This window comes from Lepisosteus oculatus, chromosome 6 (assembly GCF_040954835.1).
Source record: "Lepisosteus oculatus isolate fLepOcu1 chromosome 6, fLepOcu1.hap2, whole genome shotgun sequence".
Classification (NCBI taxonomy): Eukaryota; Metazoa; Chordata; class Actinopteri; order Semionotiformes; family Lepisosteidae; genus Lepisosteus; species Lepisosteus oculatus.
In genome coordinates this window covers 25,115,621-25,133,035 of record NC_090701.1, presented here as the reverse complement: position 1 = coordinate 25,133,035, position 17,415 = coordinate 25,115,621, and the positions used below count along the sequence as shown (strand labels likewise).

Sequence of the window (17,415 nt, the reverse complement as noted above, 5' to 3'; positions counted from 1 at the left end):
GCTGATTAGGATTTATATATATATATAAAACTTTCAGACCACCCTCAGGCATTTATGACAAAGAATGTGTTTGAGGTATTTTGCAGAGAAATAAGACACATTTGCAATGTTGCAGTTCGTTAGCATCTTACTTCAGTCGCTTTCTGCTGTGCAGAAATCTTGTCAAGATCTTGATAGATGCTGTCCGATTTCTTGTCAGGGAGCTATTAGAGGATGTCTTTTAAGTTTCTGGATTTGATAGCTATCTCACAGACAGGTTCTGACTGTGCTACTGTCAGGAATTTAGCTGATGTGTGTGCAAGAAGAATACTAGTTTGTAAAATGAATATGCTGACCGTGTTAGACTGCCCTGGTAACAAACAAAATTAGCCATTCTGATAGAGACTTTATATATTTAAAAGGAGGGATACCAACAGAAAAAACCTGAATTACAGAGCTCAAAATCTAAGTGCACTTAAATACTGTGAGCATGTTTTTTTCCATGTCAAGTAGATATATTTTTTATGTTGAATGTTTGGATTAACAAAATAGATTTAGGAACAGAAATGAAATAAAACACAAGAAATTGGTGCAATTGATCTTTTCACATTGATTTCTTTATCTGGTGACACTAAACATAATTTTCATAGTTCTAAGTGGGTTAAAATGTAATCTAGTTGATGCAATATCCCCCCCAGAATGTTATTATGATTTAGTTTTAAAGATTGGCCATGGACAGTACCTGGAAAGTGTGCAATGTGCTCAGATATATTTGTCCAAAGCCTTTATTTAAATAATTTATTTTTACATTACATTAAAATCACATAAAAGGAAGCAGCCTTTATTTATAAACAGAACTGTCAATAAAATAATTTGAAATATTTAAAAAATGTTTTAGTAAATTCACATATATTTAACAACTGATACATGGATTTCATTGAAAGTCATTGAAGGATTCTTTTGGAGTAAGCAATTTAAGATGGTTGACATTACAACTGACTTATATTTGTCACTTCTTTCTTCAGCTTCTCCAGGTCAGTCTGAACCCAGAGGGCTGTGTTACATATTGAGAGTGGAACTGGATGAATACTTGGTGAAAGGAAGATGTGAATGGAGCAATGCTTGTTTCCTGTGGGACAAAACACAAAAGCTGCATTAATTGTCTGCTCACATGTACAGTAATAATGTATTCATAGTTGTGACTCACACTGCTGTTATTGCACCAATGTACGTCTTTTAGTATATACGCAGGCCAGTCTGTCAGCAGTACATCTATTCCATTTTTGAAACTTGGGATAATTTGTGTGAAACTCCATTGTGATACAACATAATTAATATTCCTGCAGACAAATGTTTCTGCTTTTTTCCTTGAGTAAAATTGCACTGTTACCGTTAAGCTAACATCATTGAAGCAAACTAAGTATCAAAACAAATGTATCAATCTATCCATGTACAATTATATAAAAATAAGTTTACATGTTTTGGGAAATCATTCCAAAACAATTTACTACAACAAACAATTGCTTTTGTTTCTGATATTTCTCATTGGCCTATACCAATCATGGCCTCCTTATAATTCCCATCTTAGAATTGGCTTTATCACTCTGTTCTCCTCCCCACTGATAGCTGGTGTGTGGTGAGTGTACTGGCCATTGCGTCACTAAGGTGGATTCTGCACACTGGTGGTGGTGGAGGGGAGTCCACTTTATCTGCACTTTGAGTGGAGTGTCCAGAAGAGCAATAAGTGTAAGGAATTATTATTATTATTGTTATTATTATTACAGATTTAGATGTATCACAGTATAATATCACATTAAAAGTATAGAGAGGGGAAAGTACAAAGAAGAAGAGAGGGAAGAAAAGAATAAGCTGTGAAGTAGGAGAGACAAGAGTCCAGAGGAGAGGGGACTTGAAGCTTGCACCAGGCAAGAGCCCCCACTATATGATCATCCAAACCAAACCTGACTGGAGCTCAGTATTTGAACTTTACTAGAGAGAGCATGCTATGCTCTGTTTTTAGAAAAGGGTGCATTTTTTATGGATAGGGATATAGGGTCCCATTTATATTCTGGCATCCAGGGTCCAGAGAGAGAGATTGAACTGCAGATTGCATTTAGTTATGTATTTAGTTAGAAGGCTTATCTCTTTTGTGCCCTCTGTAAGCATAAATAGTTTAATGCTTAGCAGCAGTCTGGGGTTTTCTGGGTAACCAGAATGTTAGGCCTCTGGAATGCTTTGTTTCTGTGCATAGTCTAACTTATGTGTTTTATGTTTTGTTATGTGAAATGCAGTTTGTGTTGTCATTGTAAAAAAATATTTGTTTATCCAAGTGTCCCTGGATTATTACTCCTCTCATCAAAGCTGTGCCAGAGAACAAAGAATCCACATGCCTGTAATTATACCAAGTGCTCTGGTATATTCTAGAGCCGGGGTTCTTAACCTGGGGGTCGCGCCCCACATAGTCCTAGGGGGGTCGCACAAAAGGCAACAGAAACAGAATCAACCAAAGGTTGACACACACACTAGGGCGGTAAATGGGACACATACGCTGGTTCAGGATGGTTACCCATCAAAGGACAATAACAGAGGTAAACAATTAACTATTATATACACCTGCACGGTTAAGACTATTTAAATTAGCAGGGTGACTTAGTGGTCACTCTGCAAGCCCACAGACCATCTCCCGGCTACAACTCCCAGCCTGCTCTGCGGTGCGCCTGGTGAGGGTGCTACATTAATTTCTATCAGGACGGCCACGATTGCATTTATATTTGTAGCACTTTTTTTTGGTGCAAGGTAGTCGTGATTAGCCTAGCAATGGAGGGTTTTTTAATATGTGGCAGAGCAGCTAGCATTGATACCAGTGTCAAATGATACTGTGTCTAACCGCATTGGGTGTATGTGGAAGATATATATGTGGAAGAGCAGGTGATCACTAAGATAAAATCTAGTGTGTATTTTTCTTTACAACTTGATGAAACACTGATGTCTCCGGAGATGCACAAATGCTTGTTTAAAACAGTGTTGTTGAAAGAGGGAGAAATTAATGAGGATTTTTTGTTCTGCCGTCCTCTTCCAGAGTGCACCACTGGCGATCAACTTTTCGTTTTGTTGGACACATATGTACGTGACCATGAAATTGACTGAACAAGTGTGTGAGAATCTGCTCAAACTGTGCACGAACTAAAACTGGCAATCACAGTGGGCTAGTCACGAAAGTATAGGCCGTTGCTCCATTCGCTTTGTGGACGTATTGTATGATTCATAGACAAGCACTTGCAGCTAAGAAAATGCCTCCCGAACTCAAACAAGTAATTGATGAAGCTGTTCGTACTGTAAATTCCATCAAGGCCAGTGAAACAAGTGCATGACCTTAAAAGGTTATTCCAGAAATTAAGCAAAGGAGGACTGGAGAGGCAGCCTTTTGCTACTATGCACCCAAACTGTGGAATAGTATTCCTAAAAGTATTAGGGAGGCTGGCTCTGTGGATATTTTTAAACGCCAGCTCACAACTTATTTTTTACTCTTGCTTTTACTTAATTTTTCAGTGCTATTTGTATTGTTTGTTCATGGTTTTTAAAAATGTGTTATTGTTGCTTATTCTAACGTGCTTAAAGTGTTAACTTATTCTTTTGTAACAAGCTCTTTGAGGTGCTATATAAATAAAATTATTATTAAGTGAGTAGGCTTACAATTTAGGCAACGTGAAGATTTTTAAATCTCTGTGTGTGTGGAGGGGTCACGGAATTTTTTTAATCCCAAAAAAGGATCACACTCTCAAAATGGTTAAGAACCCCTGTTCTAGAGAAATCACTTGCAAGTTGGGGGTTATGAATAATTATTTCACTTATTGACTAAACCGCTTTCATTTTCATGATTTTCATTACTTTTGTAACCCCCATTTGATATTATTATTATTATTATTATTATTATTATTATCATCATCATCCAAAGGTAGCCACACATTCTACTAGCATGTGCTATTCATGGTATACTACCAGTTCATCAACACTGTTGATGTCCAGTGTTACCCAGCACAATGGGTTTAATTGTTATATCTGTTCAATAAAATGTCAGTGCACACTCTACAGCAGTTTGTGAATTTATTGCATTCCTAAGCTGTTGTTCTGTATGTTTCAATATTCCTGTCCTATGGCTTAACTCTCTCTTTGAAAGTGGTCAGGAATTACTACCACACTGCAAGGTTACATTGAGGCATCTTGTGTGCTGAAAAGAGCACTGTGTCTGGTTCCAGGCAAAAGAGTAATTGTGGTAGAAAAAAATGTACTCAATCTGTCTTCATCATAATGATTAGAAGAATATTATTTTAGATTTTACAAATAAATTGTAGTTTTGCAAATTAATAAATGCTACAATAATCCATATAAATTGTGTCATTCATCACACAGCTAGATACTGTATTTGATAGATACAGAGAAATATCTATCCGAAATATATTTTTAAAAACTCCTGTTGGGATCTGTTTGCTTTCTGTAAAAAGTTTTAAAATAATTTCAAAGGCATGAAGCTTAATGTTTAAATACAGAAGTATAAACTCAACAACCACAGCAGTCCTTTATACAATTCAATCACAAAAAGATAGTGTCTGAAATGTCATTTCATCGACAGATAGTGCATGTCACGATTGTCATCCCTCCTTTAGAGGGCGCTCCAACCCTTTTGTATTTTAGTTTCATTATTATGTTCACCTGGACTGTTTAGGGTTTGTTTGCCTGCACCACGCCCCCTGAACACCAGACCACAGCCTTCACACTTCCCTGTCTGTCATCCCATCCTGATCCTACCATCTTTCCCCCGGTGTTGTACTTCAGTCACTTCCAGATTATACAGTCTGCACAGGGTCTTAAACTACGCACTTCACTGAGAGTGGAGTACAATTAGGTTTCACAGGAGTCAGGACCGGCTCCCGTTACAGTCCACAGCATGAGTATTGTATTTAATAAACTATGTGACAGTAATATAATGGAATTAAAATAAATATTTTTATTTATAATGTGTAATAGGTTGCATATTCACTGAATATGTTGTTTAGGTACACAGTTTCACCTGTATCTGTGTTCTATTGTTCATAACAATGAAAGAAATGGCAAAGGTGATGAGGAGCTCATATTATTTGTATAGGCAGTGCAATACAAAAGGCTTAATAGGTAGATTACCAGCTGTGTTAAAATGTGTTAGCAATCATGATTTCATTAATTAAAATGTGACATTAATTGTGACATTAAATGAAATTAATGTGTAATCATCATAACCTAAATAAGATGTGACAAATACGGGCACCAATCTGAAAGTTTGACCTTCCCATAAACAATATAGCAAATGATTAAAAAAGAAAACATTATAATCATATGGTATTTTAAATTAAAATTTTTATTTTTTTCTTACCACTCCACAATATGGTCCAATAGGTTGTGTATTTGAGTTTGGTCCATCATAAAGCTTCAAATAGTTGTTCTGACAGTCTCCTGGGTCATCAATATTGATGTAAAAGAAAGTCACAGTAACAACTCGTCCCACTGGTGCTGTGATGGTCCACTCGCAGTCTGTGCCATTATTGTAGGTCCCTGGATAGTTAGGACTAGCAAAGGAGCCATGATCCCCATATAGTACACCACCACAACCTGAACAAAAAGAGCAAGTAAAACAAGTTAGCTGTGTTGATTAAGTAAGTCTCCAAGCAAAACCAACAGACCAAGCAAGAAATATAGTCACTCAGATGCAGCATTTTAGGCTCAAAAAGTACAATGTCTTTCTGAGCTGTCCATAGTGGTTTGCAGGAAGGTGATATAAGGGCAAGAGAGAAAATTACAGGCATTTGTAAATGGGTTAGGTGCAGGCATTCACATCTGGGAGTAACATTTGATAGATCAGTTTACAATTAGGTTTTACATTAAATAGGTAGAGAACACAGTAAAAGGGATCTCTTGACAAAGTTCTCTGGGTAATCCCAATTTTTAAGATAGACCAGTTGTGAATAAAAAGAATCGCAACTAAAGCGAATAACGAGGTTATGGTTCTTGCCTGTCGACTTAAGAGTTTACTAAAAACTATAAGGTTATGTTGTGAAATCATTTCCTAGTGGTTACGGAAAGGTTATTTCGAGATATGTAAGGGAAGTTGCATTGTTAAATCGCCCAACTAATATGTTTTGCTACCAACAATTAACTCACTTTCCAAGAAGCCAGTTTGCTCCAGTGGGAAAATTGGTGGGCGCTCTCATTTGGATGGAGTAACTTTAGTTGACAGATCAGACTGAAGAAACTCTGTTTTGACAGAAGGGGAAACTATGTACTGTAATTAAAGTGGATTATGGACTAGATTAGGCAGGGAAGGTGATTCTATAACACCAAAGTTGGTCTGGCCTCAGCCCACTCCTGAGACCTGTCATGAAGTTATACTGTATTCTGCTTCAGATTATAAGTAGTCCAGAAAAATTTCTTTACATAATATGTTTCTCCCCCTTGGAAAAAAAATCTGTTTTAGCTATTCCATTTTTCTTAGGGTTTTGTACATCTGTAATCACTTGTTCAGTGTGCCATCTTACCAGTTGGTGTAGAAGTCCAGGTGATCTCAAAACCATTTCGAGCATTTGAGAAATCACTCTTAAAGTGGAGGTACAGCAGATTGCTCATGGGGAAGACAGGGCTAGGAAGTGTCTGGCCACAATATCTACCCAGCAATGGGGCACTGGAAGTGCTACCATTTTTGATCTGCAAAAACAAGATTGGGGGTTAAGTAAGTCATTTGTATATACAATATTTAATTTTTTTGTCTCTATACTATGCATGTCCTACACTTTGTTACTTATGCTTCGTGAGGGATTTGTGTGGTGTATTAAACCCTCCAATTTTCTGAATTCTGATTTTGAGGAAAAATAAAGATTTTAAAGATGTTTGTTTGATCTTGTCAGATCTTAGAAGTTATGCAGGGTTGGATCTGGTCCACACTTGGATGGATGACAACTTTGACAATGGTGTACACTGCTGAGAGTGGAGTTGATAGACAAGTACAGTAGGAGGTAGAATGTCTACTTCTGAATCAGAACTTGTAGAGAATCATGTGCTATACCAGGTACCATCCTTTGGATACAATGTTAAATCAATATATCACAAAATAAGCACTTGGATCAGTGATTGACTCCTTACTGATTCATGAAACAGGAAAAAGAGGCAGTATAAACAATGCAGTAGGAAGTCACAAACAATATAAGATATAATTTGAAACCCATAATCACTATGATTCAGTGAATTACAGCTCCATCGTGTTACTGATGTCTAGGGCTATGCCACTTTAAGAAAAAAAACTACATTTAAATTGTGACAAAAACAAAATAATTTTAACTGGCTTTGCTCATACATATTTGTGTATGTTTGTTCTTTAATATACATATTGATATTCTGAACTCCATTGGGAAAGCACATAGACATCATTTGGGTCAGGGTTAGATGTGTTAAATGTTACAACTCGATAAGCTGAGATTAGTTTCTGACTATTTCCAAAAACAACCCCTTTGCAGGAGATTGTTAAACCACCCTTTAATCACAGTGTGAAAATAGTGTTAATACTGTGTTAATAAATGTGTTAATACTGTAACCTATATTAAGTTGGAGAAGACTGGAGATCTGTGAGTGTCCTCAGTATTTAGAATTGTCTCTTCACCAGATCAAACGTATCTGTTTTAGTCACTGAAGGGAAATATATGGCTTTTCTCCTGAGTATTAGGACAGAATCTAGCAGGCATCTACAAAACACATCTTCAAAGTGATTCCTATTATTATGCAATAATTCCTATTATTTTAATTGCTATTAATATGCAGTAAAACACATTTTAAAAATGAACAAGTAATAGGTTTTTCCATGATGATAAAAGAAGAAAAAAAACACAACACACAATACAACAGCCGGAATATTGTGTTTTCTTTCTTCTCTTTTCAACATGGAATAAACCTATTACTTGTTCCTTTGCAGTTTACGCATGCTGATGCAGCTACCCAACTGCACTAATTAAAAACATTCCTGCTTGAGCAATATTGTGTGCAGAACATACTATAATACACCTAATCCAGCTATGGTTAGGCTTTGCTTATATAGTAGACATTAAGATCTCCTGTAATGTGATGTACTGCATATACTGATATTAACTTTAATTAAAGATAAATGTTTGGTATAACTAACTTTGAATTGCCTGTTTTACAGTACTAGAAATTCTACCATTTTTATTAAGGTTGACAGATACGGGTAAAAAAACTGAGGCTCTGTCCTGCCAGGCATGACTCACCTCCAGGAAATCATAGGCACAGGAGGTATGTGTCTCTAGGTCAAAGCTGTTGAAGAACAGGGAGATGGAATTGTTCTCAGGAGCATGGAGAATAATTTCACATTCAATATTGTGAGGGTACATATCTGGCCATCCAGGGCTCTTCAGGTATCCAAAGGCCTGCTCATACACCCTGCTGCAGCCTGGAGTGCAACACAGAAAGTTTTTTTTTTTAAATATCTTATATAATACAGCAAAGAATAGCTACAGTAATTAAAAACAAATGATGTGAATGGCAATCTCTTTCAAAAGTTTCAAAAGTAATACTTTCACTGTACAGATACAAGATCATTTGGAGAAGAAAACATTTGGAAAACTAAAAATATTGTCTGTATTTCCATATTTACATTGCTTGAAGTACATTATACACTTCTGATTCTGATAATCCATCCATTTTCTAATCACTTCTTCCAGGGAGAACCAGAGTCCAGCATTGAACCCAGTTTCCCAGCACTGCAAACTACTGTATTATGTCATCGTGCCACCTGATTCTGATAATAAGAATCCTAAATATTGATTTACTTTTTCCTAAGAAAATGGTACTTGTGTGTGAAGACAAGAACAGGAGCAAGTCTGCAGCAAAATAAGCCTGTATAAGATAATAAGATATTTGAGTTGTAGCAAAATTTTAAATTCTAATGTCTGATGTATTCTGATGTTAATATATTTCACAGATAAACTTAATGCACATTTTTCCTTTTTCTGCACTCAACCAATATGTTGACTCCTTTTGTTGCTGTAGATTTTGTTACCCAGCTGGAAATCTTTTGCCCTGTGAGTAAGAGTAGAGTAGATAAAACAGGTAACCTGCCATAAGAAAGTTCAGGTGGGTATAAACCTATTATTTGTTCCTTTGCTGCCATTAGAAATATACTTATCATGAATTCTGAAAAACTTACTTGCAATCTGATATGTCAGACTGAAGCCATTTCCATTCATGTACTCATCAGATTTGAAGCTCACAAGAACAGTGCGGCCATAGGAGTAGAAATCAGGCACTGTAACATCAGTCCCACAGAACTTGTGCGACTGACCATAGTCTCCCTGTAAGATAGTGAAATAAGCAGCTCCCCTTAATTTATGTGTGCCACTGTATCTACTGTAAATATTGCAGCAACAACACAACAGCAGTGTACAGTAACAGACAGAAAAATATTCATAAAGTTTGCTTTTACCAGTTATAAAAGTAATACGAAATGTATGTGGCATCAAAATAACAGAATACAAATTTACTTTAAAATCCCATGCAACACACAGCTGAGCCCACATTCTTCATTATAAGTGTGTTACAATTTTACAAGAAGCTTCTTTGTCAGCTCTTGAAAACTCCTGCATTTTATGCAGTAGATCCCTGTGAAAGACAGAAATGGCCAACAACCAGCATTAATATAATTTCCTTACCCCTGGCCAGTCTTTGAACTCCAGGTAGTTCTGGGCACAGTTCTGAGTGGACTGCAAATGGAAGTGCTGTACCGAGAGCCTGACATGCTCCTGTGTGGGAGAATCCAGTGTCCAACGGCAGTTGGTGAAGTCGGGGTAGTTGTTGGGGTGCTGGGGGAATGTGATGGTCTGGGGGGAAGTAGTGGCATTGAGAAGTCCACCGCAAAGCACTGGGAACAAACAGGTTAACTGGTCAACCATACTTTGTACTTAATGAATGCATTTAACTGCTTAAAATGTGTTCTTTGTAATTTATTATTGCAATAAAACACTAATGTATATGCTAAACAGAACAGAAACCAGTAACATATGTTGCTTTCTAGGGCTCTTGAGACTATTTTTGATGTAAACTAATAATCTCCAGCAATTTTCTTCTTTTTCAAGTACTTTAATTTTCCCAAGACAGATTAGTAGGATCTCTGTGAATAAAATACGGAATAATAGATTGATGATTCCTTCCAAATGTTTTTGTATGTTCCACACTTTCAGCATAGCCTCATACAACATTAGAAAGCTTATAAAAAATATTAAACAAAAGAAGGAAAAATTTGACATTCTAAATAACATGATAGCATTATAGTACAAGTGTAAACAAACAACTGAAGGTTTATTCCATGCTGAAAAAAGAAGAAAAGAAACACAATGTTTTGGCTGTGTAGCCTTCTTCGGTTGTGAAGACAGTACAAGCGCTTTCACATTCGATCTACATCACTATAAGTATCTGAACTGAAGTGGATAATCATATACTGCTTCAAACTGAACAAGTGTTACTAACAATCAGTACCACAAGTGTATAAATTGCAGAAAACTGAAAGTACCTGTTAACACATTCCTTAAAACAAAAAAGTCTTATTAGATTTTAACAGTTCTAGACTACCAATTAAGGGAAATTATAATCTGGTTATTATGATTGTCTCAAAATGACAGAGAGGAGTCTGAAAGAGTTGAAACTTGAAACATGCGCCAGGCGCCCCTATACTTCATGATCACCCAAACAAAACCTGTCTGTAGCTAAGTATCTGAAACATGCTAGAGAGAGCTTGCTATTCTGTTTTTAGGTAACTTGGGTATGAGTGTCATATTTAGTAGATGTCTGGGGGTTTTCTGGGTGATTAGGCTGTTAGGCCTCTGATACGCCTTGTTTGTACATTCTGTAAATATAGTAACTTGTGTGTTCCATGTTTCATTGTCTTTAGTGTAGCTTTTGTATTGTCATCATTAACAAATATGTTTAACCAAGTGTGCAAAGATTATTTCTCTTTTCACCAAAGTTGTGCCAGAAAACAAAGAATTAATCTGTCTCTAATTTCTCCAGCCGCACAGGTATTTTTTAGAGGAATCACTTACAAGTTGTGCGATTTTACTTACTGACTAAACCACTCAGTCAATTCCCGATTTTCACCAGTTTCGTAACTCCCCATTTGTAACGATATTAAAACATTTCCTCCTAACACATGGCTAGTGGTAGTTTCCTCCAGAACACAAGGACCTTATCATGTATCATGCACCTTCTCAGAAGCAGTGTTTTAAGTCCTAAGAAACCTGCCCACGCTCTCGCACCACTGATCCTGCCTGTTAAGTGCCATGTACATTTCTAGGTAACCTAGGGTCCAATTATGAAGTTATAGGTGAGAGATGCTGCATTAGTTTGCTTGTTCCCGTATCCAGTGATGCCACGAGAGGGAGTGTGAACGGTCTTACTACAATGTCCACATTTTTTTAGCTGTGGTGACAGAGATCAACCAAAGCAGACAAAAAAAAATGTTTCCAAAACTAGCTATAATGAATAATGATTAATGAAATGCTCCAAAGTGCAAGCTATCCAGGCTGAAAACATGAGCCTGGTAATTATCTGCAATAAGCCGTTGCCTGTTTTAAGTGTGTGGAGTCCTGAGCTCTCTAACCCGGCAGGTAAAATTTCCTCTTTCTTTGCACCTAAATACTACAGAGCTTTCAGGGCTGGAGAACAAACAATGAAGTGTCAGCGCTTACAGTCTACTGCTGTGAAGGTGGCGTTGAAGCCGCTGAAAGCAACAGAGCCATCTGTGATGAATCTGATGGTGAGGAAGTTGTTTGTTGAGGTGAAAGAAGCGGGCACAATGGTCCCACAGAAGGTCCCCACCAATGGGCTGTTAACATTGTCTCCATCATAGATCTGGAGAGAGGAGGACATAGATCAACAGAAGAGACCCAGTGGCGAGTAAGCATTAGGATAATACATGCTGTTGAAGTCATTGGTGCTTCTATCATCAGTTCATACCGTTATAATTAATTGCTACTATTATATTGCATACAGGGACATACAGTATATAATTTCTTACCTTCACACCAACAGAAAAAGCCACTGATCATAATATTCCAGTAGCGAAAGACACTTCTTGGATTTTTTTTTGAAACCACAAATTTCAGTATTTTTATGGTAATATGTAGTACATGCAGACATATTTCATTTAATCTTCTTGAATGTGCTGTGTATATATATATTAATATATGTTTTTCTTTGTACAAACCTGGTTTTGTGGAATGTGGTCTGGTACTGTACTTGAAGGAGAGAAAGAGATGCAGGCTGAGCGCAAGCTCAAGTCTTGTCATTCTGCTTGCTCTGTTGTAGCATGGCCGAGCAGGAATAGGAAATGTGATGATACATTTCCTTACCTTCACGTAGTCATATCTGCAGGAGGTTCCCGATGGCGATTCCAGGTGGAAGGAAGTGAAAGTCAAGTTGACCACCTTGTTGGGAGGCACTACAATGTTCCAAAGGCAGTCCAGTCCAGCCTCATACTTGCCATCATAGTTAATATCAGGGGAGCCAAACATGCCAGTGAGACTGGTGAGGTATCCCCCACAGCCCTGCTGTGGTCCTGAACAGGAAATGGATAAGAGGAGGCAGGTGAGAACTTCAAGTCCACATCTCTGCCAGTTCAAAAGAACAGGCTGAACATAAAGCCCACAAAGCCTTTTGCAGCACACCAATCATCAACAAAACTCATTTTCATTTAGACACCATGTATGCTGTGCTCATAGTTACAATTCAACATTCATTATCACAACTCATTCGCGTGTCCTCTACCAAGTATTTTATAGTTGTATACACTCTTGCCCTGTGCATACCTTGATTATTGAGAATACCACTCTGAAGGAACAAAGTACTACCCTAACCACATTTAATTTCTCAACACAATGTTTACACAGAATGGTAAGAATGGACAGAATGGGCTTCACCATTCTCATCAAAACACCTTTCCTAATAAAACAAATTCAAGAAGGCACTTTATTTTACTTTTCAGTCATTGTGAGCCTCAAAATTAACTTTTGATTAATTTTGTTAGTGTGTTACAACTTTCCATATTTTCCACATAACATTTTCTAAGTTCTGTAGGTCTCCAGCACACCCACAAGGGGACAGTGGTGCTTCAGGAATTCAGCAGCATAATGAGGGCAATGCAGAGCAAGGCACAACTATTGCTGTTTTCAGTCCTGAAGCAGGACTTTTTATTACAATTTAATTCAAGATTTTTATAAGAGTAAAATCAATGGACATCACACCAAAGCAAATAAAATTAACATAAGAAAATCTACAGAAATTTACAGACATTTACAACAAAGGCATATCATACAATATTTACATATTCTGTAGACATATGTTAACATATTACAACTCAATTACAGAAATGTTACCACTCTGTAGCCTGATCTCATGAGACCTTATCAGTAAATAAGGCTGGATTGGTAAGTAATGGAATGGGAGAACCCTGAGGAAAACCTATTTGCTGCAGCAAATGATGTTGGAGGGCCAGAAGGTGGCACTCATTAACCTAGACCAGTGTTTCTAAGGCAGTGGCCCTGTGTGGTGATCAGGCACTCTGTGGAGCAAAAGGAGCTGTAATTTGGAATGAGATGTTAAAGGAAAACCCGACTTCTTGGTCATTAAAGATCCCATGGAACTTTTTGAAAGAGCTGGAATGTTCAACTCCATGTCCTGGCAACATACAAGACTTCTATATTCAAGTTCAGGTGTGTAGTTGCGTCAGCATGCGTAGTGTGCAAAGGAACAAGTAATAGGTTTATTCCACACTGAAAAGAGAAGAGAGAAAACACAAGGTTTTGGCTGTGAAGCCTTCTTCATGTGTGTGAAGAAGGCTTCATCACACACCTAGAGAGGGTTTCGCAGCCGAAACGTTGTGTTTTCTTTCTTCTATATTACACTATAGTATAAAATATCAAGGCTCCCTAGCATTCTGAAAAGATTTTAAGGTTGCAAAAGCTTTTTCTTATTCTTTTCTTTGTTCTAATGGCTGAAGAAAACAATTAAATGTTAAATAGCCTAATTAGACAAACCTGCAAATTCAGACATTGGCAGAAAAGTCAGACCTCATGTTTGCAAGAGTGCATCTGCAGCCCAGTACCGTAAAGTACAGAAATGATCAAATAGACTGCAGAGCTATTCTGATTTTCTGTCTGTTGTAAATGTACCCTACATTTAACATACATTCCATTTACATTTGTAATGTATTTTTTTAACCTTGATCTTGAGTTTAACCTTTTAATCTTGAAAAAAAGAAATACTCCTCTCAAACAAAATAACAGTGAAAATTGAAATCAAAATGAAAACTGACAAAAAAAAACATGAAAATGGGCTTAAAGATTTTAACCTAATCACACAATTCTGCATGTTTGTGCAAATACAATTGAATATTATTCTAGATAAAACATAAGCAAATATAATTCATTACATGACACTGGAAAAAAAACAATTAGTGGGACTGTGATAAATATAGTTACACTTCACCATGTTGATTATAAAATATCTTGATTGATAATTTTATATATTTTTATACAATCCTAACTTAAAAAAATAGTTTATAAAGCATATGAAATCACTTTAAATCTGTATCTTAAGTTCTTGCAGGAGGTGTGTTCTTGGGGCTTATGTCTGTTTTATGTCTTACATTGAAGCTACAAATTGCTGTTCCCCAAACCTAGATGTGACTCAAATTCCCATTCTTGTTGTTTCTCCACAGTAGCCTCCACAGAAGTGCCCTGCTCATATTTGCTTATAATCATAGCACATACCAGTATATATCTGCTGAATAACATTTAGCTGTAAGACGCCTTCGATTATTTTCTCAGTTGCTGAATATGACCTAAGGGAACCAGCATGCAGAGAATGAGAGGGTAGCATTAAGAGTTAATGCATTCATCTGCTACATGTCGTACACAGTGCATCATTTCAGACTGTTAAAAAAATGCTGTTGCAACTGCAATAAAAATTCTCACCCTAATCTGTTCAGCAATTTTATTTTCTCTGTCTAGTGAGCCAATAAACTTTAAGCCAGCTGGAGACAGATGTAGCTTCAGTCCACTACTGACTTTGAACAAAAGAACTGTAGAGCTTTAAAGGAGCAGCCACTGAATGTGCATTACATCTCACTGTGACATGAGGACACAGCTAGAGGAGGAAACAATTTTGTTGTGAAAGGCTGTGAAATTAAGAAAATCCAAAACTTACTAAGAAAATACTGTGAAACAAAGCTATTTAAATTGAGATTTCTACCTGTAATCCAGAGAACAACCTTTTCTTACATAAAAAGCAGAAAAACTGAGTTTCTTATTTGGCATATATGATGATAACTGATTGTGACTTGATGGAGTACTGGAAGATCAAAAATAAGCCCCAACTAAAAACTTTGAGAAATATATTCCACATTCATTATTCCACTGTATACAGCAAGCAGTTGGGTGGAGCAAACTCAGTAAAGCATCTGACACAACACCTGCATCCTACCTAGAAGCTGAAACCACAGCCCCATGGGCCAGAACGCAGAACACTAACCACTCTGGGACTTAATCACTTTTGCCGCATCACTACCACTGTACAGTATGTATGACTAACCTTAACCAAATGAAAAAGATGGGTCAAGAGGCCGACTTTCTGCTCTGCTCCTGGATACAAAGACATTTTAACTTCCTCAAAAACATATTGTTGCTGCTTTGTACAAGGCTAACTGCAAAACCCAGTCCAGCATCTGCCTTTGCTCGTAAGAGACCTGTCAGGAAATATAGACAAAACCAGGCAATCATGCTACTACAATGCACCCTGGAAGAAAGCATCCACATCAGAGAGGATGACCAATTTGTAATTTATGCCATTTCATTAAACCCATCTACTGCAGAAAACAATAAAAAAGAAAATGCATCAAAAATACACAAAGAGCCCCAGGAGATAGTAACACAATGAGACACACCAGGCAATCCATTTCACTAGCATTTCCATGTTGTAAGTGCCATTGGAGTGCATGTGATTTATTGTGCACTTCATTACATGGCCATAAATACATGGCACCAGATTCAGCATTCCACCATTTATCCAGTGATACTTCGAGTGTGTTTAGCTCGTTTAACTCATTAATGTTAATTACACAAATTTAATTTTCATTAGATGATACATACTATCTTAAGCTAATTATTTTTATATTAGATGTTTAAAGAAAGGTTTACTGTGGTCTTGATTTGACATGAGATAAGGATAAAAGGTACAAGACAAACTGAACAGTATTGCACATCTATGCAGTATGAATTCCTACAATTTTAGGAGACAGGGTTAAGTTGATTCAGTCATTCTTTTGGCCATGTTTCTTTTAGTTGAACATTTCAGAGTAGCCAAGGGCTTAGATCCCAACCCATGGGAAAAGAGTCATTAAAACTGAAAATGTTAATTTCACAAGAAGGAGGGAGTCTAGGATCTTGGGTTCTGCAAATTAACACAAATTAATTTGCCTACTATCTAGCTTTCTAATCTCTGAGATCATTAGCTCTTTTGGCTGCACATAGAAAAGCTGTATAACAAAGATCACCCCCAGGTGCCACCTGTCTCCTTTTCTAACTGAACACCTCTTTCTTCTTTCTCTTATACTTTTGGCAAGTGTGACAGTATTACTACAAAGACGTTCTGAGGTTTTGTCCTCCGTTCAGTGGCTTATTAAACACAAAAACATTCAGAAACACTTAGAATCTCAATATCTCAATGCTGGATTGCTGGATTGAATCTGGGATACATTATCCTTGACTACTGTGAGGTTGCAGTGCTGTAGGTGAGAACTACTGTACATCATTCCTCCAATTGCTTAAGGAATTTTGAAATACTACTACCAACAAAAAAAAAGTAATTGAGAAAGAAAACTTTCCCATAATATCTTCCTACACTGTACTGGACATTATGGAATTTCAGAGGATTTCCTGTCATTTGATCATCTTTTCCATTTGGATTTTCTGTTTGTTCTACATGAGTAATGGGTGGATATGGGAGGGGAAGTATCCTACAACATGTATAAGACACCTTCTTTTTCTTCCACTGTTTTTAAACATTCCCAGCCAAAGCCCTCCATCTTGGAGACCACTTATTAGGCACTAAAGTTTATATTGAAGTTAGCCTATACATTTGTCTGTCTGACATTATTAAATTATTAAATCTTTGGTTCCTAACACATAGATGGCTTGTTTTACAACTTCATAATTATTAGTAATACTACAAAAATTATTAGGCTGACACTAATTTCAATAAGGACAGTCCTCTCTAAATAAAGTGGAAAACCCTTAACCTAGTGAAAAATTGGATAAGGAATACTGATGGCAGGCAATTGCATCAGCTGTTGGTTTT

General features: G+C 36.9%; 1 protein-coding gene across 1 annotated transcript in view; it reads right to left on the bottom strand.

Moving 5' to 3' along the window:
• Positions 1-748: 748 nt before the first annotated feature.
• Positions 749-17,415, bottom strand: part of cubn (cubilin (intrinsic factor-cobalamin receptor)) — a 130,872-nt gene continuing 114,205 nt past the window's right edge. The window contains exons 60-67 of the mRNA XM_069191092.1: positions 12,414-12,619; positions 11,751-11,913; positions 9,720-9,928; positions 9,218-9,362; positions 8,280-8,461; positions 6,546-6,711; positions 5,387-5,622; positions 749-1,108 (exon numbers count right to left, since the gene is read on the bottom strand). Coding sequence (XP_069047193.1) covers positions 1,001-1,108; positions 5,387-5,622; positions 6,546-6,711; positions 8,280-8,461; positions 9,218-9,362; positions 9,720-9,928; positions 11,751-11,913; positions 12,414-12,619 — 1,415 coding nt within the window. The 3' untranslated portion in view covers positions 749-1,000. The remainder of the gene's footprint in view (positions 1,109-5,386; positions 5,623-6,545; positions 6,712-8,279; positions 8,462-9,217; positions 9,363-9,719; positions 9,929-11,750; positions 11,914-12,413; positions 12,620-17,415) is intronic.